The sequence below is a fragment of the Acanthaster planci genome, linkage group LG18 (assembly GCF_054643075.1).
Source record: "Acanthaster planci isolate LZ-2023a linkage group LG18, COTS_SCS, whole genome shotgun sequence".
NCBI classification, from domain to species: domain Eukaryota; kingdom Metazoa; phylum Echinodermata; class Asteroidea; order Valvatida; family Acanthasteridae; genus Acanthaster; species Acanthaster planci.
Window position 1 is genome coordinate 11,453,441 of NC_141794.1, and position 26,694 is coordinate 11,480,134.

The window sequence follows — 26,694 nt, forward strand, 5'->3', positions numbered from 1 at the left end:
GCGCATACTGATCAAACACGCAGACAGAAAATGGAGACACTTTTACCGCTAGGACGCCGTGGAGTTAAAGGTCGTGTACCCGATGCAGCGTTGGTGTGCTGTGCCCCCTCCCCATCCCATTACGCCAAACTCTGTCCAAGTATCAGCCCCAGTGCAGTAAGAACAAGCTTTACTCTTTCACTTTTATCGGTGCTCCTTGATATCGAAAGTTTTGGAAGTGTTGGGCATCACTAATTGGTTAGTATGAACACTAACTGGTAGGTACATGGTCAACCCAGGTTTGTTCGACACACGCCGGTACTCTTCCAATTAATTAGTGCTTGTTCACTGGTTCCAGCGACTCGTCTTCCTAAGCAAGTAGGACAAGTCACAGAGTGCATTATTTACGGTGTACCCAGAGAGGAGAATACTGATCGAGGACTTTAACAAGCGAGCACGTCCTCACTTTAAAATCGTGTACAAATCCAATGAGAGAATCAGCACCTGAAAAAGAGTTGGTTAGATCTCGTCCATGTGAATCGTCCAAAAGAATCGATAATTGTTATTTATATGGATGGACATCACCACTCAGTCATATTTCAGGTGTTTTTCACCGAGCCCATTTTTGTCATGTTCCGCTCTCGAGTGCCTGTCAAGCTTTTTTCCTCGTATAAATCCTGGGATAACTCAAGGCCAAAACTTTGAACCGGCACACAAAACTCCAACGAATCCCGGGGACCTTGATGTGAAGCCCTCGTGACTTGAACTTTCTATTGCTTCAATTCACCCGCACCACCAGCACTACGCAAACATCACTCACCCTTGGTTCAACAAACTTTTCGCAATTCTCAAGGTCTATGGGTAATTCCAGAAATTAGGAGTCCATTTTTTTTCGTGTCCCTGTTATATCTGACGTATGATTTTGTAAGTTCAGAACACATTTTTTAATTTTCAAAAGTAACGAATTAATGCAAATTACCTGCCAAACAAATAGTAATTGTTTGAAATCAATTCCGGTGATATTTCCCATGCCAAATAATAAAGGTCAGATGTGACAGGAACATGAAAATGTCACACTTTTGGACTCGTAATTTCGGGAGTTACCCCTAAACGAAATCCTTAGCTAGGACCTTAGCACGTGGCGCGAACCTTGCTTTTTAATGTCATACTGTCTGTAAGAGCCCTCTATACTTCGCACCTTACAGACAGACCAATCCGTCAGACCAATCCTTGAGGACGCCTCATTAATTGTGCTCCGGCGAGGCATGGTGAGAAAATGTATTCGCTTATCTCTCTAAATGTCAAAGGTTGAAATACTCTCAAAAAGAGCGAGTCCCCTATAAATATACCCCAAAGGGGAGTGAAACCATTCTAAACGAGAAAATATTTCAAAAGGGTGAAAACCTCTACAAAAAGAGTAACAATTTCCGTTATTCCGAGGACTTGGAGGAGCCTTATAAAGGACAACTCCAAGAAAGAGTTGTCCCTTTACGTGAGTCCTCTTAGGAGTCATTGTCACTCTTTTTAGATTGGTTTATAATTCTTTTGGAGTAAAACTTTCAGTTTGAGAAGCTGAGAGTAAAATTAACAGCGACAAAACAACAGTCTAATTAACTGTTATTTACCCTATTAGATAGAAATGGTCAAACGGGTGCAGAGAGGCTGTATATACAGTGGCCTCGAGGAGCCAATACAGGACGGTGAAAATAAACAATGAAATATTGCCTATTTCACACAGAAAACTCATCACTTTATCGACTTTTATTAATCTCTAGCGGTGAAACTTGTGTCTGTTTAATACGCTGCATACTGAAAATAAGTATGTTGAAGTTCACGTAGATAAACGATCTGTCCTTGTCGGTTGTGCAAACACACACCCGAGAAGAAGTGAAATGTGACAGGTGAAATCCTCCCAAGCAGATATCAGTTGGTTAATATCAACTCGTACAGTGTACGTGGCATTGATGAACGGGTAGGGACGGTTGTACTTCAGCCAGGCGACTCGAAACAGAAACTGCACTGCTTATACTTCAAACAGGAAACCAGCCATGAGGATATGTTTTTGTATCAGTGTTTTCGTCATTTTATAGCCGTTCATCAACCTCGAGCAGTCAGTGCACTGCCGCTGCATTGGTCTGTAACCGTCGCAGAATTATTGATTGCACAAAAATTCATCCCACAGATCGCCTGCTACTTTGTTTAATTACTATCTTGTGATGTGTCATTTTCGCAGAATTTGAGAGTGCGTGTTTATTTTATTGCAAAATGATGACCAATGTTGCACAGTGGCGCTCACTTGGGCCATCGTACCACTCACGACATGTGCTATACCGCAGTATTGACTTAATTTCCGCCTCTGGAAAAGACCGAGTGAAAGAATGAAAGGGGAAAACTTGAAGAGAAAAGGTTTTTGGCTGGGCAGGCATGTTGGCAGATACTTCCAAAATAAAGCTAAACGAAAGACAAATCACAGTGTGAGTTAAGTTGTCACGGCATGACACAAGCCCGAACTCTAAAATTGCGTGCAACTTTTCTAAGGATTTTGATGGAATGTGGTTGGCTTAAACTTTACGATTGGTCCGAGTGGTGTTGTATGGTTCTCGGTCTCGCACTTGAGTAGGCCTGCTTCTACCTGTTGATATATACTCGACTTCAACTCTGGGTACACACATGTACAGTACATCCTCGTGGCGTTTAGATTACAGAAAACAATGCTGAAAAAAACAGTTGGATTTGACAGATACTTCAAATTTTTTTGAGCTGAGTCATATTTCTGTCAATTCCACTATAGGTTAATGTGTAATTATTATTTGCTTCAATGACTGTTTGCTGTGGCGGTTAAATAGCGATACGGGTACTACCTGCTCGCTTGATTTGGGCCCCGCGCATAAAGCGCTGACAAGAGTTACTATACAAAAGTACATGTAGGCCTAGGCCTACTTCTGAGAGAGTGCGATCAATGTAATGGATCATGTCCCACAACAGCGTATGCATGTAGCAGTGGTGGTATTGCTGCAAAAATTATCAGTACACGTGTGGGCCTTCTCATGCTATTGCTTTGTTTCGCGATAACAGTCATATGAAACATTTCTCAAATGTCAAAACGATAACAGATATCATGTAACGATGCCCCTTTATTTTACGCAACGTCACCACGCTAAATAAAGGGGCAGATGCCGTACAATATGGAGACGGAAGAGACGCAATGTGGTGCACGTGTCCGCCCTCTCGTGGATGAATTTCTGGCGAGGAATTCGAAATTTCGATGCACGGGTGGGCGCGTGCTCATCTTCGCAGCATCCCGCTAATAGTACGCATGCTCAAATTTCGTCTCTCCCTCGCGAACCGCGCATGCTCCAACCGCTTTTGGAAACGAAAGGAAATGGAATACACGTTTCCAAAAACCGTCCTCTTATTTTTCTTAGGAATAAAATGCGATACAATGACTCAAACTTGTTTTGAGCAAACTACTCAACTGAAACAACCGGTCGGTTGAAATTACAAATAAGTGTTGGGTGCGCGTTACACGCACTGTAAATAATACTATGGGCGTTTAATGTCACATCAAAGTGGGGTCTTGCATTGGATATTTTAACAGGTGCAGTGGCGTCCAGGTAATCAAAATGTACCATGCACTGGCCATGAGGAGCCACGAGAGCCTTACCCACAAGGGCCCAAGGTCTTGCTGATGTGCCGTCCATTGCGCAACCTGCGCACGTGGTGTGGAAAGCAAAGAGTGGGATATCGTCTCAGGGGACGCAGAGTACCAGTATATGAGATGAAAAAGTTACGTGATACGCTTGCTTTCAATGACATTAGTTCGAAGCTGCTGAGTACATATGCAGCAAGGTATGAGACGGAGAGAACCCCCCCCCTGCTTTGTGTTGGTCATTGTCTCGCAGGAATCTGGGGAATTCCTTTCAGACATCTTGGGGGGATGTGTTAAGTAACAATAGTCTGGAATGTGTATAGGGATTGGACATGTTGGGGGGTACCCCTCGGTCTCATTTCTTGCTGGGTATAGCTGAGTGGATCGTTGTGGTTTATTTTGAGGGAATTTGTGGCCACAATTATAGCTATAAGCATTATCACCACAATGCCACCCTGACAATCACCACCACAACCTGCCCGCCATATCGACCATCAAAACCTCATTATCACCACCTCGCCACCGTGTTCACCATCAACTCCTCACCACGACCAAAACCAACCCTCATCACCACCACGACCTGCACCGTGTACCCAGCATCGTTTACCATCAACACCGCACCACCCACCTCCCCACCTGCATCACAAACAAAACACACCCACACAGCCCAGCCGAGAACTTGGTCAACAATTCCATCCCCAATTCCCAGTGCCGAAGCTCAGTGTTTTTTTTCTCAGAAACAACCGAAGCGTAACAAAGACCCGAACAATGGCCAGCGGAACGGCATCGCCTCACATTAAAGCCCAACAAGAGCGCCAAAAGTGCCATTTACTCCGCCGCGCTGATTACTTTGTCCCGCTGCCTGTTCCATTTCTAAAGTTGAACTCGCCATAGGTTGGAATCAATTGTCGATTCGGTTCGGGCTGCAAAAACATGCAGGTCGATTTCATTGAATAATCACAATGTGTGCGCTGCATTGTGGACTCGAGGGTATGATTGTGGCGCAAGCCCGCTTCACTTCTCGATGTTTTACCACCTCCCCTCCAAAGGGAAAAAGTTTCTTCCACCATTTCCCCACTCAGGCTAAGTGTAAGAAATAATCAACATGTTTTCCTCGGGTTTTCGAGGAAAACATGTTGATTATTCGAGTTTCAGATCGAGGAGGTGATACATTTTGCAATTTTTTTCAAGGTGGCCATCAGTTTTGTTGAAATTGCCAAAGGTCGTTGGCGTTTGCAGCGTTCAGACACTCAAAAATGAAAGGAGACTTGTTGGACACAAGAACTGAACATTATGCTCTATGAACTAAATATTTTCTTCAAGAAGCTTTTAAACGATTCCATGAAACGTAGCCGAAATACATGTGATGCACGGATACACATCCTTGGCGTTTGTAATTCAGCCCAGGCCTTTGACAATCGTGCCAATTACACGACGTGTGAAATGACCCACATAGTCTCGAGTTCCACAGCAAAAACTGCGGTGTTCAATTTAACCTCCTGATATCATCAAGTGTATTGAATTCCACAAAATAGTTTTTCAGGGAAGCAGTTCAGACTCCTATAAATGTTTTATCTTCCGTTAATCAGTTGCATTTGTGCCGTTCTCACCACATTTTCTCTGTCGTAAAAACGTGGTCTCCCAGGAAGGAAGCGAGCGAGGGCGCTACACTGCAAAAATCCGGTGTTGTCATAGGACCATTCTAACACTTGTCACCGATGTTAACATTGTTGGCCTTGTGTCAAAACTGTTGGTGTCACTTTAAACACCCTCCAGTGCATTGTATGAAGAAGCACCAGCGGTGTTCAAATCCGTAACACATTTTGGTGTGGTCATCTGATAACACCAAAAGTGTTGTTCTTAACACCAGGGGTTTTGCAGTGTAAATATGATTTTATGGGGGGGGGTTACTTCACCTTGCTTCTATCTTCTCGCACATTTCCTTTCTGTCACCATCGCTGACGTTTTGACGTATGGCTCTGCCTGGCTATGGTGCAGTATAATATGGTATGCCCTCAACCTATTCTGACCCGTGTCTTTTATGTCCCCTCGGGGCCACCATACCAGCCCACTCTCTTTCCGCGTATCCTTCAACTCTGACCCTTTTCAAGACGTTTCTAGCTCTCGTACGTACCAATCACAATGGTTTCCATCTTTGGAAGCGGACGGAAAAGGCCGTTTCGTACCGTCATAAACACAGTTTATCAAAGCACTACCAAAGTATTTTTTTCAGTACTTGTGGCAACCCAAATTGCCCTCTACGTTTCTGAAGCGGAGTGGTTCACTTAATTTTCCGAAAATACCTCGGATACAGTCTTTTTGCAATGGACTAGTTCAAATTAATGAATTTTAAATGTAAACTGAAAGAAACGGGCACCCAAACGTTCTCTTTTGAACTGAAGAAAATTGGCAGATTCTGATCCTCGCTAGAATGATTTTAATCGCGGTGATGCAGTTGATTTACGGACGCACAGCTCTTACATTTCAGGACTTGCAACGTTACGATCCGGTATCACAGTGTGCAGTTGCCGCTTGGTCACTAAACCGTATCTCGGTTATCACAATCATATAGATATCCAAACTCAGCGAACGGTGTTCCGCTTTTATGTTGAGCTTTGGCTAATTTTCAGAGGGTGTTTTGTTGCATAGTGCAACGTGTCGTATTTGTCCTCGAAAAATAATGAGCACGCTTGCACAGAGCACGCCATGTTTCTTTCTCTTCGCCTCTGCATCCACTACTTTTTACACGTGACTCAGGAAATCATATTCCAAGCTTTAAGGTCAACGGAGTTTTCGTGTTACAGAAGAGGCCAATTTTCGCTTCTCTTGCTCTGATGAAATAACATAATGAAAACCCATTTTGACAGTACGCTACGAGTGTGATCGGTTCACCAGACGCGTGCACGCACGACCTCAAGATAGGGTTTCTCTACGGTTTTCTGTCCCTCCCTCTGAAATTATTGGCCAGGTTGTTGCAAACTCTTTCAACTTCAGGGGTCCCCTCGGCACTTTGCCAAATAGGGATCCACCAAAAGCCTGAACTGGCGAGTTTGCGGGAGCCACGACCTCCCGAAATCAACTCCGTAACTGCTCCTCGTCACTGGCCGTGCCACTTACAGGCGCGCTTAGGCAAGCATTTCCCCCGAGGACTCGAACCCATATAGCTGAGTCCCCTGGTATCATTGAATCCACGCCCGACTCACTGGGTATTTCCAAGAAAAACAAACGCCAGATATTATTGGCAATTTCATATGTAATGTACATGTACATGTACTTTCGCTCAAGTTGCGTGCGGGACTCTCGGTGCGTTCCGGGGCTGTGCGTAGTAATCCGTTATTGTGGTGTGGCAATGCCACTCTTACGTAACAAATTATCGGAAAACCTTGAGAATTTCATAATCGGGAGAGCAGCTGCTATTTTGAAGAATTATTCCTTGAAACGGCCTTGATGATGAAATTGCCAAGTTTCCAGCAGAAATTGATCTTAAAGCGACTGAATGAGTTTCCCTATGGAGGCTTTGCGTGGTAGCCCCCTTTTGTACACATTTTGTACAGATTTCGCGCTTTGTGATTGGCCAACGCGTTGGAAACTTTTGGAGGCGCTCTCTTACAAAACGCCCGTATTACGTGAAATCATTAATGCAATCCTTGAAATTGACTCTGATTTCCCATTCACAAAAGTGTATTTTGATGCCTTTTTATTTTACGCGATTGCAAGTTTCCATATTCCTGAGCAAAACTGGGATGTCATTGTTGAAAGAAATCTCAGTGTGGCAGCCACCTCACACAAACGGCAGCTAATGTGGCATTTTTGCCGTCGTCATTTTTTTCCTTTGAAGACTTCAAAACGATGGTGCAATCAACTATCAGTAAAGAGCGCGTATTTTTTTCTTTCATCTTCGCAGAGGAAGCCTCTTTAACCGGCACGTGCAGCGTACTGCCTGTTAAGTTGTGACCGATAATTATGGTGCATTTCCACCTGCCTAACCACGATCCACGTCGTTAATTATCTTTCATAATAATCTGTAGTAGGAATCGTAGCTGCAATTGCCAATCACGACAATGCATGCAATGGTGAAGAGCGGCTCAAGGCCGTTTTATGAGCGCCGTTTCACGATTATGTAATCGCTGTTTGGAAGGCCTTGTCGTGTTCTTGGTAATGTTTTGATCGTGGCGGAGGGCATGTTGAGCGACACACTTTGGCAAATTTGCCCACAACGGTTGCCAAGGGCCTTCCAGGAAACCACTGCGTAACAGGTGACGGCATAAGAGGCTGGAAAGTTGCCAGCACTTTTTCTCAGCTGAAATTGGACGACTGTTTACATCTTTTGTCAGTCGACTTCTGCTGAGAACCAGTAGCTATGGAAAATAATTGCATTATTGTTGTACTTGTTATAAAGAAAAACGGAAGTATACTGTATAGAACCATTTAACGGTATATATTATCCAACTTCTGTCGGTCCAGGTCATGGAGGGTTTTCCTGTCTCCATGCCCAGATTAACACGACCTTGTTGATTCTTTGTGAAAAAAAATCCGCAACAATACATGTATTTTTAAAAAATTCCCTCGCACAAATTGAAAGTTGTTTGCTTCATAAACTTGAAATTGTTTCGGGAACCGATTTGATCGTTGATTAACCTCAACTCCACTTAGTGACTTACCCATCTTTATGAATATCGTAATTCAGAAGAGGTTGCGCTTGTGCGGCTATTTCTGAAGTTCTGCAGTCTTGCACATACACCGTAGATCAGAATGCAGAAGATTTCCCCCTGGAAAGGAGACATTGCCGTCACGTGCCCATCAACCATCAGCATTTTGCGTAGGGCCTTTTTAGTGCCCCCCACTCACTTCCTGGTTTATCCAGTGTTGACAAACATCGCTAACCTTTCCTTCACCCTTGCTAGCTGGCCCCACGGGGGGAGTCGACCTTGGCACACATCGAAATCACGGTGACACTGCTGTTCACCGCGTCGGTATTTTGGAAACTTACCGCACCCAACGAGGAGATTCACCAATCTCGATTGGAGCAACTTAACCGCCCCACTTCCCAACGCAACCCCGGGAACTCGCAAGCAGAGGAAAGATTACCAGTTTGTCCCCTGTTCAGAAGTTATGAGGGAATGAAACTATTTATAGCCAGCACTGGAAATATACAAAATTACTTTGATTTACGATATTCTCTAAAGCACCTGTGCGAAGTTACAGTGCTAAACAATCACTTCTCCATGGAAGCGCCGAATGACACGGGTCGACCTTCTCAAACGCGCGTTGGGTCGACAGATTTCGCGCACTGTGATTGGTCAACGCGTTGCAAACTCTTGGAGGCGTACTATTGTGAAACGCCCGTATTGAAAGAGCCTTTCCAGACTTTCCAGATGCGGAGTGTATAATCAATATGGATAGATTGGAGGGGAAACGTAGACATGTGTGTTTCGCCTACGTGCGTGCAGAAGGAACCGACAGCGTTCAGGGAGTAGCAAGTGCAGATGATGTTTGATGAAACGCAACATGGGCCGAATTCTAAACTGGGTCGTGAGAGTCCGTATCAGTAGCTAGTGTGCGTCCCGTGGGGTGTTCACCGGCCGTATTTGGGTCAGACCTAACCCGCGACATATCCGGCCAGGTAATCGTTGGAAATGTTGCTCCGTCGGAAAATTCTCTGGATATTGCTGATTGGATTGCAAGTGTTTGGACAAGCTAGCGTTGTAGTTTAGAACAAGTACATGTACATGAGGACGCTCTCTGTCTGTAGTGGGATATTGTGAGGTGTTTTCACGACAATCACCATTCACGGTGCACTGGTTCGTTAATGTCACTTTTGACCTCTCTGTGAGGCAAAGGAATGAAAACCAACTCTCAAAAAGAGTGAGTCCTCTATAAAACTCACTCTGCAAAGAATAAAAGTTCCACTCTGCCAAGGAGCCACAACTAAAGACAACTCAAAAAAGATTTGTCCTCCGTAATGCCTCGTCTTTTTGAGGATCTTACTGTTGCTTTTAGTGGGTGTAGTGAGCTGTCCCCATAAAAATGTTGTCACTTTGAGTAAGCCTATGCAGTGTATGAAGGCCTGAATGTAAATAAATACTGTACCGTTGTTTCAACACAAAGTAAGCTTCACATGTGCAACTTTTAAAAATGTGCTGGCGAAATTTTTAACGTTATCCTTGACCGGGAAGACCGCCAAAATGCCAGCAGATTTAGACTTTTCTGAACCATGGCCCCGCATTATTAGTTTTCCATGTTATAAGCAACAGCTGCAGTGTTTGCACACCCATTTTAAACACCTCAAATTCACTGACCTGGAAGCAAGTTCGGTTTTTATATGGCGCAAATAATGTAACATGGCGTACAACAGCCAGCAACTTCTTACATTTTCATCACAAACGCAGAGGGCAGACAGTAAAATCCTTGGGTTTGCTACGTACACCAATGGAACCGCAAACGTCCGCGGGTGAATACAGTGAGGTGACCTATAGCTTTTCTGTGCGTACTTTTTTCTTTTTAAGGACAATCCGCCTGGTGGCATCCCCCTCATCGGTTGAAAAGAGGTATGTCGGTGGGGAATGTTCATTTCGCTGGTAGCGATGCGACTACAACGTTTGCATGTCATAGTCACTCATGAGCCAGCGATGTGCAGTTCCTACCAAAGGAGTCTCCATTGCTAAGATACTTGCGCCCGCTCTTGGTCCAACTCGGGTCGCACGAGTACCTGACATTTTTCTTCAAGATGTTCAACACACATAGTTTGATCAGTAACCCTAAGCCCAATCTCAAGGTGTGATGTCATTATGACGTCATCTGAGGTTTTTTAATGATTGCTTTTCGCTTTCGTATGGTGATCATGGTTCTTGTAGATCAATCTCCTCGAGAAAAGTAGGCCCTTTTCAAAAATATTTTGGAAAGACCTTAGATAATTCAAAGTCATTATATTCGTCGCTATTTAGAAATGGGGAGAAGTACAAGTTTTCTTTAGTTGATTTACTGTCCAAGGAAGAGAAATCAAGCGGACTATTCTATCTACGACACCGTACACCACAGGCTCTCTGTTTTAGAATCTGGGACACCGAGATGTTGCACCTTCCTCGCATCCAGAAATTATAACCAGATCTGTTGCTGTCACGAACGGGGCAAGTTTTTCTAATTGTCCCATTTTTGAAACAGCAAAATTCCGGTCTGTGTCAAGGGTACAAAGCTCTCAAGGCTTCCACATCTGGGATTGCTGGATATAGGCCTACCACGGTAGTTCGATCATATCACAACAAAGACCTATTGCATAACTCGTTGTCAGTGTCCGCCGCATAGGTCAATTTTTTTTCACAAACTACTTCTTGTGGCACAACAAACAGATTGGCCTAGTCTAGATCTTAACTAGGTCACAGCCGAAAGACAGCGCTGTTTGAGAGCCCGCATGAACCGCTGTCTGTTGGTGAAGCGTTGTGATCCATTAAGAACAGTATAAAGCGTCTTGCACCAAGACTAGAACCCCCCCCCCTGTTAAACAGGGTAAAGACGGTGGCCGTACGAATAATGTAACAACCATAGGCATAGTCAGATAGTGATCACAATGAATCCATTATATCCCATGGGGATAGGCAGCTATTGCCCTTGCTGCTGTACCACATCAGAGCAAGAGAGGGATCAGAACCACTCTATTTCGTAAGCTTTAGAGCCGGTACTTTCAGTGTGGGCTTCTCAGGTGCACTGTCTCCATTCAAGAAATCTCCGCCAGGGCGAGGCACGTATTACCTCTACAGATTCTTTCGAAAAGAGGAGTCTGTCTGGGCCAAGAAAGTGTGGGATTGTATAAGTATGGCTGAGTATCATATCTATAGATTCCGGGGATCACATCTGGGGCAAAGCTGACGAAAATGTCATTGAAAAATTGTCAGAAGAAAGTTAAGGGATGTCAATTGAAAAGTGGACGCTGAGAAGACTCGGGAACGTTGTTTTTTTGGGGGGGGAGTGAGTTTGTTTTTTGGGGTGGATGATTAACAAATTAATTTCTAAACTTTGAAAATCAAATGAAATCCGAAGGACCAAACAACACATTGTTTTTCGTTTGACGGGTCTGAGGGACTGCGATTGCCCACAACGGGACTCTGAACTTTATTGAGTTTGCCCTGTTTGTTTCACGGGGATCCGTACCTCGAGCAGTGATCCCAGAGCTGGTTGGTTCGTTCCATCCATTACGTGGTGATCTTGTCAAAGTAGGAAGTTCTAGTGATGGAACAAACACCAGGGATGTGAAAAATATTGTTGGGTGCAAGTGCTGGTTCCCGCCAAATTTTCTGACAATCGGAAAAAAAAAACCTAAAAGTGGCGAGATGTTGTGGATGAACAGTCACAGCTTTCCCGCGCATGTAAAATAGACCAGCCTACAATCTGAAACCACCTTGGAAATTAACGTTCCATGATGTGACCATCGGCGATCGCAATCGCGCCTGCCAGCAATGTTTTCAACTTCCCATAAAAAGTCCTTGAAACTGTTTGACCTTCTCGAGTGGCTTTTGTCTGTCAGAGTTATAGATGTCTCGGGTTTACATGCCGTTGTTGCTGGTCCACATTGGCCGCCATGCCAGCAGATATATGGAAACGTGGTCTGACCATTTTGTTTGTTCGTTTGTTCGTTTGTTTGTTTGTTTGTTTGTCTTTTAAGACCCCCGAGTTGAAGGTGTATGGGTCCACATTACGTTTTTGTAACTGCCCGGAAATAGTACAAAATACTTTTGGATGGTACATAGCGCATTTTCCATTGGCGTCTGTGTCATATCTGTGACATTTCTGTGCCCCACAAGTGCATAGGCCACTCTCATTTTGCCAGCAAATTGTATGGGCGGCAAAAAATTCAGAAATAACTGGTCGGTTTTGACTTACTTCAAATTTGTTCAAAATGGACATTTGTCCCATTAATTTTGAATAGGGTTGTATGCAGTATTTAGGGTCATTTAGTATATAGTAGTGTGTGTATTATATAATCTTGTAGCTGCGTGGGATTTTAAACACTTTGTGAATAATTGTTGTACTTTTGTACTGACGGCCAGCCATAGTTTTTGCAGTCACCAAGGAAAAACACGACTGTGACGTCAGAAGAGTAGATCCTATAGATTTTATTCAAAAGTCAGCCATACGAAATTCAAAGCGAGGTTGACTCTTCATTTTGAGAATTTGAAAGATGAATTGAAAGCAATCAAATGAAATTTCAAGACACAACGGGCTCCGAGCTGGACCAAGAGAGGGCGTAATTTTCTTAGCAACGGCGGCTCCTTCAGACGGTAATTGCATCGCTGGTTGACGATCGACAATGCAACGCAGGCGTTAAAGTAGCATTGCTACCGACAAAATTAACACCCCAGACCAATGTGGCTCTTTCCAACCGATGAGGGAGTGATTCTGCTCAAGGCGGATAATTAGTACCCATCCTCTCTGACAAAATATTGTTTTGTTATTAAACAAACGTCAGTATTTTGATTCAAATTTTGAAAAGAAAGTGGCAAGGGGGACTTGGAACACAAGTCAACACAAGTGACCGGAACCAGTCTATTTCGTAAGCTGTAGAGCTGGTACTTTCAATGTGGACATCTGCATCTCAGGGTGCACTGAACCAGTTGAAGCTCTATTGAAAATAGTGTAAAATCAACCAAGTGTGGAGCCCCATGGCAGGCAACTGAAGTCCCTGAGGCCTCTCAAACAAAAACCAATGTGTTGTTTGGTCCTTCAGATTTCATTTGATTTTCAATTTTTGAGTAGGTTAACTGATGAATTTTTAAGTTATCCGCCCAAAACAAGCTCACCCCCCAAAAGTGAATGATCCTTAGTCTTCTCAGCGGCCATTTTTCAAATGACAGCCCTCACCTTCCTCGGGCTCTTCTGACAAATTTGCAATCACGGTTTTGTTTGCTTTCCCCCTGATGGGTGCCCCTGAATCTACAGAGATGATCCTGGGCCATACTGACACAATCCCAAACAGACCCCTCTTTTCGAAAGAATCTGCAGGCCTGGGGTACTTTTTATGCGCCTCGGCCTGGCGGAGAATTTTCCTACACCCCTCACCCCTGTTTGTTTCACGCGGATCCATACCTCGAGCAGTGATCCCAGACCTGGTTGGTTCGCTCCATCCATTACGCGGGATTTGGTGTATGATGGGACCAACGCTGGATTACTGATCACGGTTCGGATCCGAATCAAACAGGCCCCTGCACAAACGGCTTGCATGGTGACCATTGCATACCAACGTGCACTGCCAGTATTGAAGCATGGCTCATCAGGACATGAATTGGAGTGCCCGTGCCTACGTAGGGTTGTGGGTCAGGGGAAAGGGGTTAATGGTATTAAAAGAAAAGTTTTAGTTTCCAAAGAAAGTGACCTTGTCAAAGTATGAAGTTCTAGTGACAGGACAAACACCAAGGGTGTGAAAACATTTTGTGGGGTGTAAGTGCTGATTCCCGCCAAATTTCAGACGCTCAGAAAAAAAAGTGGCAAAATGTTGTGGATCGACAGGAACAATTTTCCAGCGCATCTAAAATAGACCAGTACAGGTCGTGAAAATAGAAGTGAGCTCTTAGCGAAAATATTCTGTTTTAGTGCTTTTTTTCCGGTTAGAAGAGCTTCATATTGCCTACAATCCGAAACCCCTTGGAAATTAATGTTCCATGATGTGAACATCGGCGATCGCAATCACGCCTGCCAGCAATGTTTTCAGCTTCCTATTAAAAGTCCTTGAAACTGTTTGACCTTCTCGAGTGGTTTTTGTCTATGGAAGTTATGGATGCTTGTCTCAGTTTTACATGTAGTGATTGCTGATCTACGTTGGCATCTATGCCAGCAGATATATCGAAGCCAAGCCTGATTATTTTATCTTTTTTACAAGCCCCTGTGAAGTTGTGTAGGTCCACATTACTTCGTCGTATCTGCCCGGAAATAGTACAAAATACGTTTGGTTGGTACATAGCGCATTTTCCATTGACGTCTGTGTCATATATGTGACATTTCTGTGCCCCACGAGTGCATAGGCCACTCTCATTTTGCCAGCAAATTGCGTAGACGGCAAAATATTTCAGAAATAATTGGTCGGTCTTTGATTGTACTTCATATTTGTTCAAAATGGACAATTGTCCCATTAATTTTGAATAGGGTTGTATGCAGTATTTAGGGTCATTTAGTACATAGTAGTGTGTGTATCATATAATCTTGTAGCTGCGTGGGATTCTAAACACTTTGTGAGTAATTCTTGTACTTTTGTACTGACGGCCAGCCATAGTTTTTGCAGTCACTAAGGAAAAAAACGACTGTGACGTCAAAAGAGTAGATCCTATAGATTTTATTCAAAAATCAGCCGTACGAAATTCAGAGCGAGGTTAACTCTTCATTTTGAGAACTTGAAAGTTGAATTGAAAGCAATCAAATGAAATTCCAAGACATAATGGGCTCCGAGCTGGACCAAGAGTGGGCGCAATTTTCTTAGCAACGGCGGCTCCTTCGGGCGGCAACTGCATCGCTGGCTCACGAACGACAATGCAACGCAGGCGTTAAAGTCAACTACCACCTGCCGGGCGACCCGTTTTCGGGTACATAGGCTTTATATGCAGAGCTGGGAAGCGGGAACAGGGACAAAAGAGTTGGGCCTTATAACAAAAGACTGTGCTCAGCACAAAAGACTGAGCTGCTGGGCATTACCGACATTTTTCCGCTCTCAATAGTGGCTGTTTGAGGCATTTAGAGCGAGTGGATTACCACCGGGGACAAAAGCGCTCCACCACCGCAGCGATGAGCCACACAGCACCGCTGCACGCTAATCTAGCCCCTATTGAAAGGAGGTCAGCAGTATGCAGTGCCGGTTTCGGGAACAAAAGAATCTTACGTAACACCGCACAATCTGGGCTCTTTCTCCAAGGCTGCAGGCCTGGCTGAAATATTCAGGAGTCAATGAATTTTACCCGCCAGCTTTAGAGTAGTGCCCAAAGAGTCCTTCATTTTGGTATAAATGGCCATTAAATGAAATGATGAATTTTTGAAGAATTTTGAAAACGGGAAATCTGGAAAAAGACCTGGCATCTTGTCTGGCTCAAGAAAAATCCACCCGGCAGCAGCGCTTCGCTACCGACAAAATGAACACTCCGTACCAATGCAGCTCTTTCCAACTGATAAGGGAGTGCTTCTGCTCAAGGCGGATAATTAGTTGGCCTTACTATCTTCTCTGACAAAATACTGATCTGTGATTAAACAAACGTCGAGTTTTTTAATTCAAATTAAAAAAAAAAGTCGCAAGGGAGGCTTGGAACACAAGTCAACCTTTAAAATAACCAGGCACCATCTTGCTCAACCGTTTGCAGTTTATATAACAGCCTTCGGGGAACAAGACAAAAAATGGTTTCCTTGTGAATAAGGCACAGACCTCATATTAGAAAGACGTCATATTTGTAGCAACTGAAGCCATTGGCGGCCATTTTACCGTGCTGAATACAAAGGCGATGGTTGGCTCGCCATGAACGAATTTGGTCAACGTTAGCCAGCAAGCCTTTGTATTACCTTTCTATATGGCACGGTATGATGGCCACAAGTGGCTTCAATGAAATCTACATGCTGAATAGGGAGTGGTTGAGACTGGTTCCCACCACACATTGCAATGGGGGGTTCGCGAACCAACTTGTAGTGTCGTGAGTTTTATGCATCTCTGAATGGCTAACGAGACATCCGGGTGCAGTCTACTCATTCAAGTGAGAATTTTTGGCCAGCTCATTAGCACTAAAAGTGACCCCAACAGTATCTCTTGAAAAAGGAGATTGTTTGGTCCCCAAATGGTGAGATCGTGTAAATGGTGAGATTGTGTAAATCGTTCCTGGGATCAGCTCCCTGGGTCTTTGAGCTTTCACATGAGAGCAGAATGGCTGAAAACTACGGTTGAAAAATGGTCTTCAATGCCTGAGATAGTTGAGGGTTGCCACTTGAAAAATGGCTGCGAGCAGACTTAGGAAAAATCGCTTTTGGGGGGTTGATTTTGTTTTATGGGAATAATTAAAATTGTAATTGGTTAACCCACAAAAAATTGAAAAGATATTGCAAGATTAGGGACCAGACAATAATTTCATTTGTGTTTCAGAAATCTCAGGGATGTTGGTATGCATGTTATTGGGCCCTGAACAGTGCTGATCTTACACTGTTTTCAATGGGGCTTGAATTAGTGGACTGGACCCCTCCATTAGGTATATAAGTAGGGGCAGTGACCTTGTACGCGCGATTTACAGCTTTCTACATATGGATGGTTGGAAGTTGCGAGACTGGCAACTACTGTAAATCATTTGTTCTTTTGGATGACTCAACATAGCCCCTCCTTGGAAACGAGGTTTAGATCCCAGTGTTAAAATTTGTAGCATAGCAACCGATTGGTTTTGCTTTTCGTTTCATTTCAATTGCGTAACACAACAAAAAATGTGATGCTGTGCCATGGACACATGCATACAACGCCTTTCATTGTTCGTCACGTTTTTCTTGTGTGTGTGTTGGATTTTCATCGCGACATGAAACAGTCAACAGCAGGCCTCGCAAAGTTCAACGTATTTTGATACCCCGACCTGGATACGTGGGGACAGTGTTGACTCAAAGGTGACGTCACGAGATGTATCGATGTTAGAAAAAACTAATGGAAGATAACGTTACAATCGCTATGTGTGGAGTGACGTTCTTTCGTGGAATCGTACTTTTCATCCGTTGCACAACAAAAGGGTTTTGCTGTGAAGCAGATGAACTTTCGATATCTCGCTGCCTTCAACATGTACAGTTACATGAACACCGAGATCTTTCGTAAAAAGTTTCGTAACAGTCAAAAATCCTGTTTCAGCCTTCTTTCACGGCGCATTCATTCTCGGAAGCAAGTTTTGTCGGTTTTGTTCGCTCAGGACAATGGGCCGGATTATCCATCATGCACAGTGGCCACTATTTGCCCGGGGCCCAGGAAAAGTTCGAGGGACATTAATAAGACAAGCAAGGAAAGTTCCACAATGTGGATTTTGATTTTTGTAAAAGCTTCAAATTATATTGATAGCTTACTCCGGCCTATCATATCCACGCGAAATGCCAGGCTCCAGGAAGACTGGCGCCCAAGGCCCACGAAACAACTAGACTTGTCTTGGTGTTGCTGATAAGTATAGCTCTACTGTACCGGAGATGTTTGCTGGGGGCGGGGGCTTGACAGGTGCACGGGAGAATGACAGACAATCGCGATTGTGGGAATCTACAACGCTGCAATTCCCCTTTCCATGCGGTGCACTTTTCACCCTCCCTCGATAACCATTTCTAGAGCGACATGTTCCCCTTCCATGTTATATCTGCCTTGAGCAGAAGCACGCCTCATCGGTTGAAAAGATCCGTGCTGGTTGAGCGTATTCATGTTATTGGTAGCAACGTGACTGTAATGTATGCACTTCACAGTCAGTTGTGAACCAGCGAAGTGCAGTTCCCGCCAAAGGAGCCTCTGTTGCACGGGAAAATTGCGCCCTCTCTTGGTTCTGCTCTGGGTGGTGTCATCCTACATTTTCACCTCCTGTGGCCTATCTAGATTTTTAGACGAGTAAAATGATCTTCGAAAGTAAATTTTACATGCACTATTCAAACAGCGCAATCTTGCTTCGAAAAATGACGTTAGTTAACATCTTAAAACCAGAGTCGCATAGTCGAGCCCATCACTTCTCACAAGTTGCATAAATTATAAGCCGTGGTATGGGTTTTCGGTGCGCCCTCCCGATAAAAATGTGTGCAATCCGTCTGCCCCCCCATTTACCCTAGTGTACGCCACTGCAAAAATCAAGTCAGACTGCCGTCCACTCGTGCGTCGCAGGCCACTGGGATAAACTGTGACGAGGAAAACTCGCTGCGCTGTTCGCGGCATCTATTCCAGTAATTGCCTGCCGCGCTTTCAAACTTGATAGCAGTAAAACTCGACTTGCGACAGGCTTGAGACGGGCTTATTCAAAACAGTCCTAACTTCAGATCACACACCGGTGCATTGTCTGTGAAGGCAAAGAAGGAAGTACTAAATATCTACCCCCCCACCCCATTCTGACAGTCTTGTGAATCCACCCTGGGCTTCGTTCTGTGTTTGTAAACATGGGAATTGGGAATCAGTACTTTTGTCGGGGGGGGGGACAATCATAGCTGATGAGTCACTGCCTGACTGACTTCTTTCTTGAAACAGAGTCAACAAGTAAAATGCCAAAACACTCGACAAAGATTTGACAGCAGTGACCGTAATTGTCGCCTAAGTTTCCCCTGTTTGTACGGTGCACGGCTCCGCTGCTACTGTTGGTCATGAAGTGAAACCAAATACGCGGCCATGTGCAAACACGAATCTTGCTCGGTGTGGATTTATCCAGCAAATATATTCTCGACTAACTGGCTGCAAGCAGGTCAGGACCCGGTGTGAAGGTTACCCCCAGTTTGAATAGGGTAAAAAAAAATGAACATCAGAATCCTTCAATAAAATACCAAACGCCCCCTCGTCACCTCTAGGTAAGGAGGAACAAATACACTCGAGTCACGTGGCTCACTCTCTCTCTCCAAGGTCACGAGTTATCGCAAATTTGTTTGAGGGCGTATAATCCTTGTTTTTCACCTCGTTTGACCCCCTTTTTGTTTCGCCTTGGATGGAGCGCACGTGCGTGGTGGCAAAGTAAAGAACCCGTTCTTAACTTTCGTTTTCGTTGTGTGTTTTTCAACACTTTTTATTCCGTTGACATCAGGGGGCAAGGAACGAGCAGACAGAAATGGAACTACGACTGTTTCATGACACTTTTTATTTTATGTGGTGTCCGCAGCGGTTGTAGCAAAACTCCGTACATGACTTTATTTCTAAGGTGCATGACTTTCCAAATTACTGGAAATGAATGAGAAAATTATAGCTAAATGTGCAGTTCGACCCTTCTTTTTATGAAACAGAGCTGGCTCGACCCAAGGGATCTGTCTTTCTGGTTTTGTTTTTCAAATCTTACAGTATTATACATCTATATATACTTTTTTTGTTCTATACTTTTAAGATGCATAATAATGGCCACTTAATAAGCGTGAAACATCTACCATGAAGCCACCTCGTTCCCATGGGCACGATCTGACCGCACCATATTGGTTTTCTCCCGACAGATCTATCTCCATATAGACATAATGGAAATCAGTGGTTTCCACCATGCCTTGCGCGATCTAACCATTAAGTACCAAAGTGTGACGTCACTGTGAACCAGAAAGTGCAGTGCAAACGAATGGAGTACGTGCGCGTGTTGGTTCACGCGCTGGTTCACGCGCTCATGCCTTTTACACACTAATTGTGCGCGTGACGTATTCACTTCGGTACTCTATTGATCTCCATTAACCCTTGACCCTTGATAATTGTATAACTTAAATATCCTACCATTTGGGATATTCAAATTAGGATTTTAGTCAGTGTGTTTACGGGCGACGCAGATTTACGCGTGCGTGACGTGCAGGAGAATACGTGGGTGCGAGCGCGAAGCTTTTGAACTACGCGCGCGACTGACTTTACGTTTATTGACAAGAATATAATATAAAATCAGTGCTCTAGAATCACATATTCCAGAGCACTGATTTGATATTATATTCTTGTCAACATTCTGATCACGGTGCTACGCAGCCCTTCCATATTTCTCTGACTTTAGGTTTATGTATATTCATGGCAAGTTCGATCAAGAACCACAGTTAACCATAGTTCGGCAGTCTCTGATCGAACGCACGCTAGTCCACGATGGTTGGACTTTTCGCGACCAGCCTACTGAGGCACAGCAGCACAGTGCAGAGAAGACTAGTTAACAGAAAAAATGCCGGGAAAACGGTCTGTCACTTGTGAACGACTATTTTCACTGTAATTTTGGCTATTTTGCCCTTCCTGGGACCACTTTTTCTCCCCTTCGGCCTCACGACCTGACAACGGTTGACTAGGTTCGTTCGCACTTCAACATCACTCCACGTGCGCTAGGTACGTCACGAATCAACCACCAGTTAACTAGCGGTTCTTGGTCGAACTTTTCCCATCCTGAATAGCCAGTCAGCGTTCCGTATTTTACATGACCAGGGGCTAGTGAAGGAACGCGAACGCAGCCCATGAAGTCGAGGTTGACCATGACGGTGCTCAAGGCGCTGTTATGATACCTGCAGATTGGGCTCACAACCTCTGAACATTCCTTTGTCTCACAGATTTAGGGATCAGGACCTCAACTTAATAATCAACATTATTATCATCGGCATGATGGACGCGGTCATGTGCTGTCAACTATCGCAAAGAGTGAAAAAAGCATGTCAAATATTTGATGTCGCGTGGGCCAACCTTCAATGTTGGCGCAGCGCGCGTCAACAATGGGCGAGTTGAAAGCCAGGCTGCGCGCAGGTGTTAACAAAGCTCGGCACAGAAGCGAATCACCTTGAATTTCGGTGATTGTTTTGGGAGCGCGCGGGACACACCCTAGCCCTTTGTGTCGAGATGTTTGGGCTAGGAGTTTCTGACACCTGGAAGGCATCTCCGGCACGCACGGCCCCCAAAAGTCAAGGGCCTCCATGAACCGCCTCTGTACGCCCACTCGTCACGCGACAAAATTGGGCTTGTGTTTGCTTTGGATATTGCTGATGCACCCCACAAAATTCTGCAGTTTCCCTAGCCCCTCATGAACGCAGGTACACGTAGGGTGCAGTCCACTAATTCAAGTGGGAATTTCCGTCCAGTTCATTAGCATTAAATGTGCCCCCCACAGTATCTTTTGAAAAGGAGATTGTTTGGCCCCCAAAACTCCCTAGGTCTTTGAGCTTTTACATGAGAGCAGAATGGCTAAGCTACGGTTGAAAAATGGTCCAAAGTGCCCAAGAAAGTTGAGGGTTGCCACAAAATGGCTGCAATCGGACTTCGGAAAAATCACTTTTCGGGGGTGATTTTGTTTTGTGAGAAAGTTAAAAGTGTCATCGGTTAACCCACAAAAAATTGAAAAGTGAAAGATTGGGGACCAAACAAAAATTTCATTTGTGTTTTAGAAATCTCAGAGATGTTGGTATGCTTGTTATTGGCCCCTGAACAGTGCTGATTTTACACTGTTTTTAATGGGGTTTGAATTAGTGGATTGTACCCGTAGGTATAAATCTGGGCACGGGTACGGTGTCCGCTGTGGTCGGCGGTAAACCCGGGTAAAATGGCCGCCGGTGGCTTCACTTGGTGAGTCTTCATGTCCTTGGGCAAAACATTAATATTGGACTCTGTACAGCCGATTCACAATCCGATTCGTAAGTATGACGTCACTTCAGTTTAAGCCACGCCCACTGCACATGCACTACACATACTTTACATGCAAAGAAATATGGAAGGGCTGCGTAGCACCGTGATCAGGATATTGACAAGAATATAACATCAAATCAGTGTTCTTTGGCAATCACATATTCCAGAGCACTGATTTTATATTATATTATTGTCAAAGTACTTTACATGCATTGGTCGCCGTTTACATGGAACCATGGAACCAGAAGTTAACGTGCACTACTTCGGTGATAGTTCAGTGGGGGCCTGCAAATCGTGGCGTGTCCGACTTTGTGACGAAATCACTTTCGAACCAGACGGTGCGCCTCCAAGAGTTTGCAACGCCTTGGCCAATCACAATGCGCGAAATCTGTCAACCCTTTCCAAACGCGCATTGGGTAGGCAGATTTTGCGCATCGTGACGCGTGATTGGCCAACGCGTTGCAAACTCTTGGAGGCGCACTTTTGTGAAAGGCATAGACCACCAGTCTTGTGCGTGTAACCGTGATTTTGAAAAGTATGGGCAAACAATGGGCGGAACGGTGGATGACAGCGCGTTCAGTGCGTATCACGCGCAACGCACTTGCATTGCCTGTATTTGTTTACATGTGCTTCCAAAATAAGTTCGCTGTTTTTGCTCTTTGGTATTGATATCTCTTGTTTTCAAATGTTGCAAACGCACCGTTTTGAATCTACATGGGCCAGATTAAGTAGCCTAAACAGAGGATTTTTTCAAAATCGAAAAGCGGCTTCATGGATGGGATTCTTTGACTGGGATTCTTCAACTGTGGGTAAATTCCCCATACATGTACTGAGGGGTGAATGTTCCCACAGTTTTGATTTTAATCGGGCGCCGCGCAGATCACGAAAACCCTTGCAGTTTTGAATAGGATCAGCTGGTGGTCTATGACCTAGCGCTGCTCACTTTTCTGAATGCTCGTCGCATACGTTCTCGAATCGTGAACAGGACGGCCAATCAGTCCTGTCAATTTGCGCGAACTACCCACGGACGTGTATAATAAAATCTGGACTCGCAATGCCCTTAATCAGCTTATAGAGTCATTGAATCCACTCGCAGCCATTTTACCGAGCCGAATACAAAGCTTTCCTGGTAATGCCCGCCTTTGTTCTTCCTGACGTCAATAGAAGGGAGCCAACCCACGCCTTTGTATTCGGCTCGGTAAAATGGCCGCTGGTTGGCTTCTTTTTCATACAAAGGCGTTGCAAGTCCAGGTTTTTTTTATATACGTCCGTGGAACTACCGAATACGAACATACGACCCGTTTCTTCCTGTCTGCTGCCCTCAATAGGTCATACACAGAACAGACATGGCACTCCAAATAATCGTAAATACCAGTCCGGGTGGAGACCTTTAGTAGTTAAATTTAAGTCATCCTGGATAATTCTTAACTTGACCATAACCGATGTGATGACCTGCTGCGATCTCCCATCCTGGGAAATTCGTTACTGGAAATGTAGCCTACGAATCGGGCCAATACTTATATCCTGTTATAGGCCAAGCTTATGTTTTTCTTGTATTTGTTGCCATTTTTATGGAGACCCTCTCGACAGTGATTGAGTTCGCTTTCAGGCTATCCGTCAGGGGTGTCAGCAAATATTGTTCCTATATGTTGATATGAATCGGTTTTTGTATTTTGTGTTGGTTTTGGTACCCTGAGAAATAATAAATGAATGAATGAAAATGTGACATTGTCCTCGGAAAATAGAGTAGAAAAAATTTCAAAGGACTTCATTTTTTTACGTTTGTTTTAAAATTTCTCTTTTACCAAAGACAACGAAACACAGTCAACTTTGATTTCCAATACATATATTTAGGTTGTTTGCTCGCCAATAATTGTGCCCCAGTAGCCTACTCGTCTCCTTGTTACGGAGTGAAATTTCGTTGAAAAGACATCCAACTTGTTTACCAAATAAAATGACTCTCCGTTATAAACCCCGATGCACCTCTTTTCTCCCCAAAGTTATACACAATAACCTTTGTATGCAAATGGTCCCGTTTTTGCTGTGACTGCACTTTCTTCAGTGCATGGTCCCTGATCTTAGGGACAAAGGCCTCACACACCAGTTTTTCTTTTGTGATAAAAATACGTCGCACAAAACTCTCAAAACGGAACAGTGATTATAAAGACTGGAGAGCTCTGAACGGATTACTTAAATACCGCCCTCTATTGATTGGTAAGAGGGATTTTTTTAAGACCGCCATTTTCAGAAACAACAAGTTGTAACTTGTTTCGCTTTCAACCAGCGGCTCTATGCCCAGACAACGACAGTTTGGCAGTGGTTTGTCTGTTGATATTTGTTGCTATTCACACACCACATGAACAGCAATGATGAACTTTCTACCGAGAAGGAAATCCTCAAACAGCTTGTCTTTACGTGGAGAAAAAGGGGTTGGTTTAGGTCTAGGCCTATGTGTAAAATAATTTGTAATCATGTCGCAACAACAAACATGAATAACTTTAGCATGGTTAGGCTACTATCTAGACAACTTCCTAGAGCCCTGATATGCCTTATCGCAAATACTGCATGGGTTACTTTGCACAATGTTAGAAAGGCATTGTGGGAAGGAAAAAGGGGCAATGTTTTCTCAGGATCTCTTTCCTTCCCACAATGCCTTTCTAGAGTTGGATAGAGTTAGTCGGCCCTAACTCTATTATCGTAGTCTTGGAAAGTTTGAATTTTGCAGTGCCAGTGAGTTTCCATTCACCCAGGCCATGCCAATGGCCTGAGGCAGTCATGGTAGTGGAGCGTTATTCCTCTTTTTTGAATTTTGGACTGGATCGGTCATCCTAATGCTTCATGACATTACATATAGTAAAGTGACAATGGTTCTCAAAATTCCAAAGACTCAACAAAATACTTCTTTCATTGCCTACTGGCTTTCTTAAATGCCAAAGGCACATTTTTGGTTTTCGTCGATATTTCCGACTTCAAAATCTGTAAAAATCTGACCGTTTTCGCTCGACGCACGCAAGACACTTCAACTTTTCCTCCCATTGAAATACGCAGGCCTAGATTTTGCTGCCACAGTAACTCTACGGAGGAATACGATCCTCTAACAAAACACGCAGGAGTGGCCTATGCAGTCAGGGCATAAGACGTGTTAACGTCACGTTTTGCAGTACTACCAACAAGTATTTCCAGTAGAAACCAGTCCTCGACACTGCGATAATAGAGACTCCTCCTCTGCTCGCAGATTTTCTAAGCTATCGTAGAGAAAAATAAATTTAACCACAAACAAAATTTGTGAATCAAGTTTAAAAGTAAGAGATAAACAGTAGCAAGGATAGGATAATTCAGGAAGGTGAACGAGCAATCTTTATTTTGATCGAGAAATATGATAACTGATAATTGTAGGCATGGTTATGAGGAACTCCAGTTCAGGCCTATCATGATGTTGTGTTGACAGAAAATTATGACAGGAGGGCTAATTTGTTCGACCGACTTCAGTATTCTGACATTGCCTGACTATCAGATTGTTGAAATGTGTAAGTTAAAATTGAACTGAACATTAGGACACAATTCGGCCCTGGATGAAACCAAAAACAAGCTTTCTCCAAGATTCTGTGTTCATTCCTCAGGTTAAGGCTGACTTGCACTTTTGATGAACAAGAAAGTGAAGTGAATTTCACGTCACGAAACATTTGCAGCAAAATTCGCTTCAGATAACTTTGCTCAACTTTACCATATTCATAGCGTGAAGGTTTGATCTGACATCACAATTGCACTCGTTTGCTTTAATGAGTATTATGAACCTGCCTTTTTGTCGACCTATTTTAATTTCCATTCTCAGAAGCAACGTGGATTGCGTTTCTCCCTGGAGTCTCCCACCGCGAGCCCAGCAGGTTGCAGCTCAGCCGACGAGGGTATGATTGTGGACAGCGACAACGAGAACGACATGCCGGACACAGAACCGGCTGTCAACAATGTACTCAAAGGTGCAGTAGGCCAGTAAACTCAAATACCGAATGAAGTGGCTCCATTTCTGTTGCCAGTCTTTGATTTCCAGAGTTGCCAGCAAAACGCTCACGCATCAACTCTTGATGTCATAAGGAATATCGAAATCGGACCAGCAGATCTCACAAAATGAAGCCCTCTTTTTTCAGTTATTCACTTTTGAGGCAGTTTGGTATTTCAAATTTGGCAACAAAGCATGCATCCAAGTCTTGGTAGGCCTGCACAGATAGGCAGACCTTGGGTGCAAAAAAAAGAACGGTCACTACTCAGAAGAGCCTCTGCACCTCAGTGTAGTCTTCCATCAAGCAGCTTTTGATGAGTCTGAAGTACACTCTTCCAAAGGAGGTTCAGACTTGTCAGTTTCCTACATACCATTAACAACTTGAAACAAAGACTAATGTTCAATTTGGAGTTAAGGAACTTGATGTAGCGCTCCAGTATTTTGCAAAAGTCTCTAAACTATTCTCTTTGCATGGTTCAAACATTTCCAAATTTCACTCTAAATACGCGTAGACCTGCATTTTTTTCCATAATCAGATGTTGTAGCGTATGTTGAAGTCAGGACAAAGATGGAGAATCGCTCCAACAGCGTGCGAAAACAGCTGGAGCGTCTAGGAGCTGTGGTGAGTTGGTGCATCTGTCATTCTGCGGGCGGGAAACAGTCGGAAAACGGAAAACTGGCAAACGTTTGCTGGTGGCATTGAAGGATGACAGGCAGACGACACAATTTTCGGGGTTGGTGGTACCAGTTTGGAGAGATATTACACTGCGGCATAATCATTGGCTGTACGCGGTTGAGAACAGCATGTTACTG

At 44.1% G+C, this 26,694-nt stretch overlaps 1 protein-coding gene across 6 annotated transcripts in view; it reads left to right on the forward strand.

The window, feature by feature from the left end:
* LOC110978644 (microcephalin-like) overlaps positions 1–26,694 on the forward strand; it is a 140,207-nt gene that overhangs the window by 100,174 nt on the left and 13,339 nt on the right. For 4 of the 6 annotated variants that reach the window (XM_022233792.2, XM_087148356.1, XM_087148357.1 and 1 more), the window contains 2 exons: positions 25,717–25,861; positions 26,418–26,503. In XM_022233792.2, coding sequence (XP_022089484.2) covers positions 25,792–25,861; positions 26,418–26,503 — 156 coding nt within the window. In that variant the 5' untranslated portion in view covers positions 25,717–25,791. Of the gene's footprint in view, positions 1–24,094; positions 24,314–25,716; positions 25,862–26,417; positions 26,504–26,694 lie in introns of those variants that run through there. The other 2 variants (XM_022233789.2, XM_022233791.2) reach the window with 2 other exon arrangements.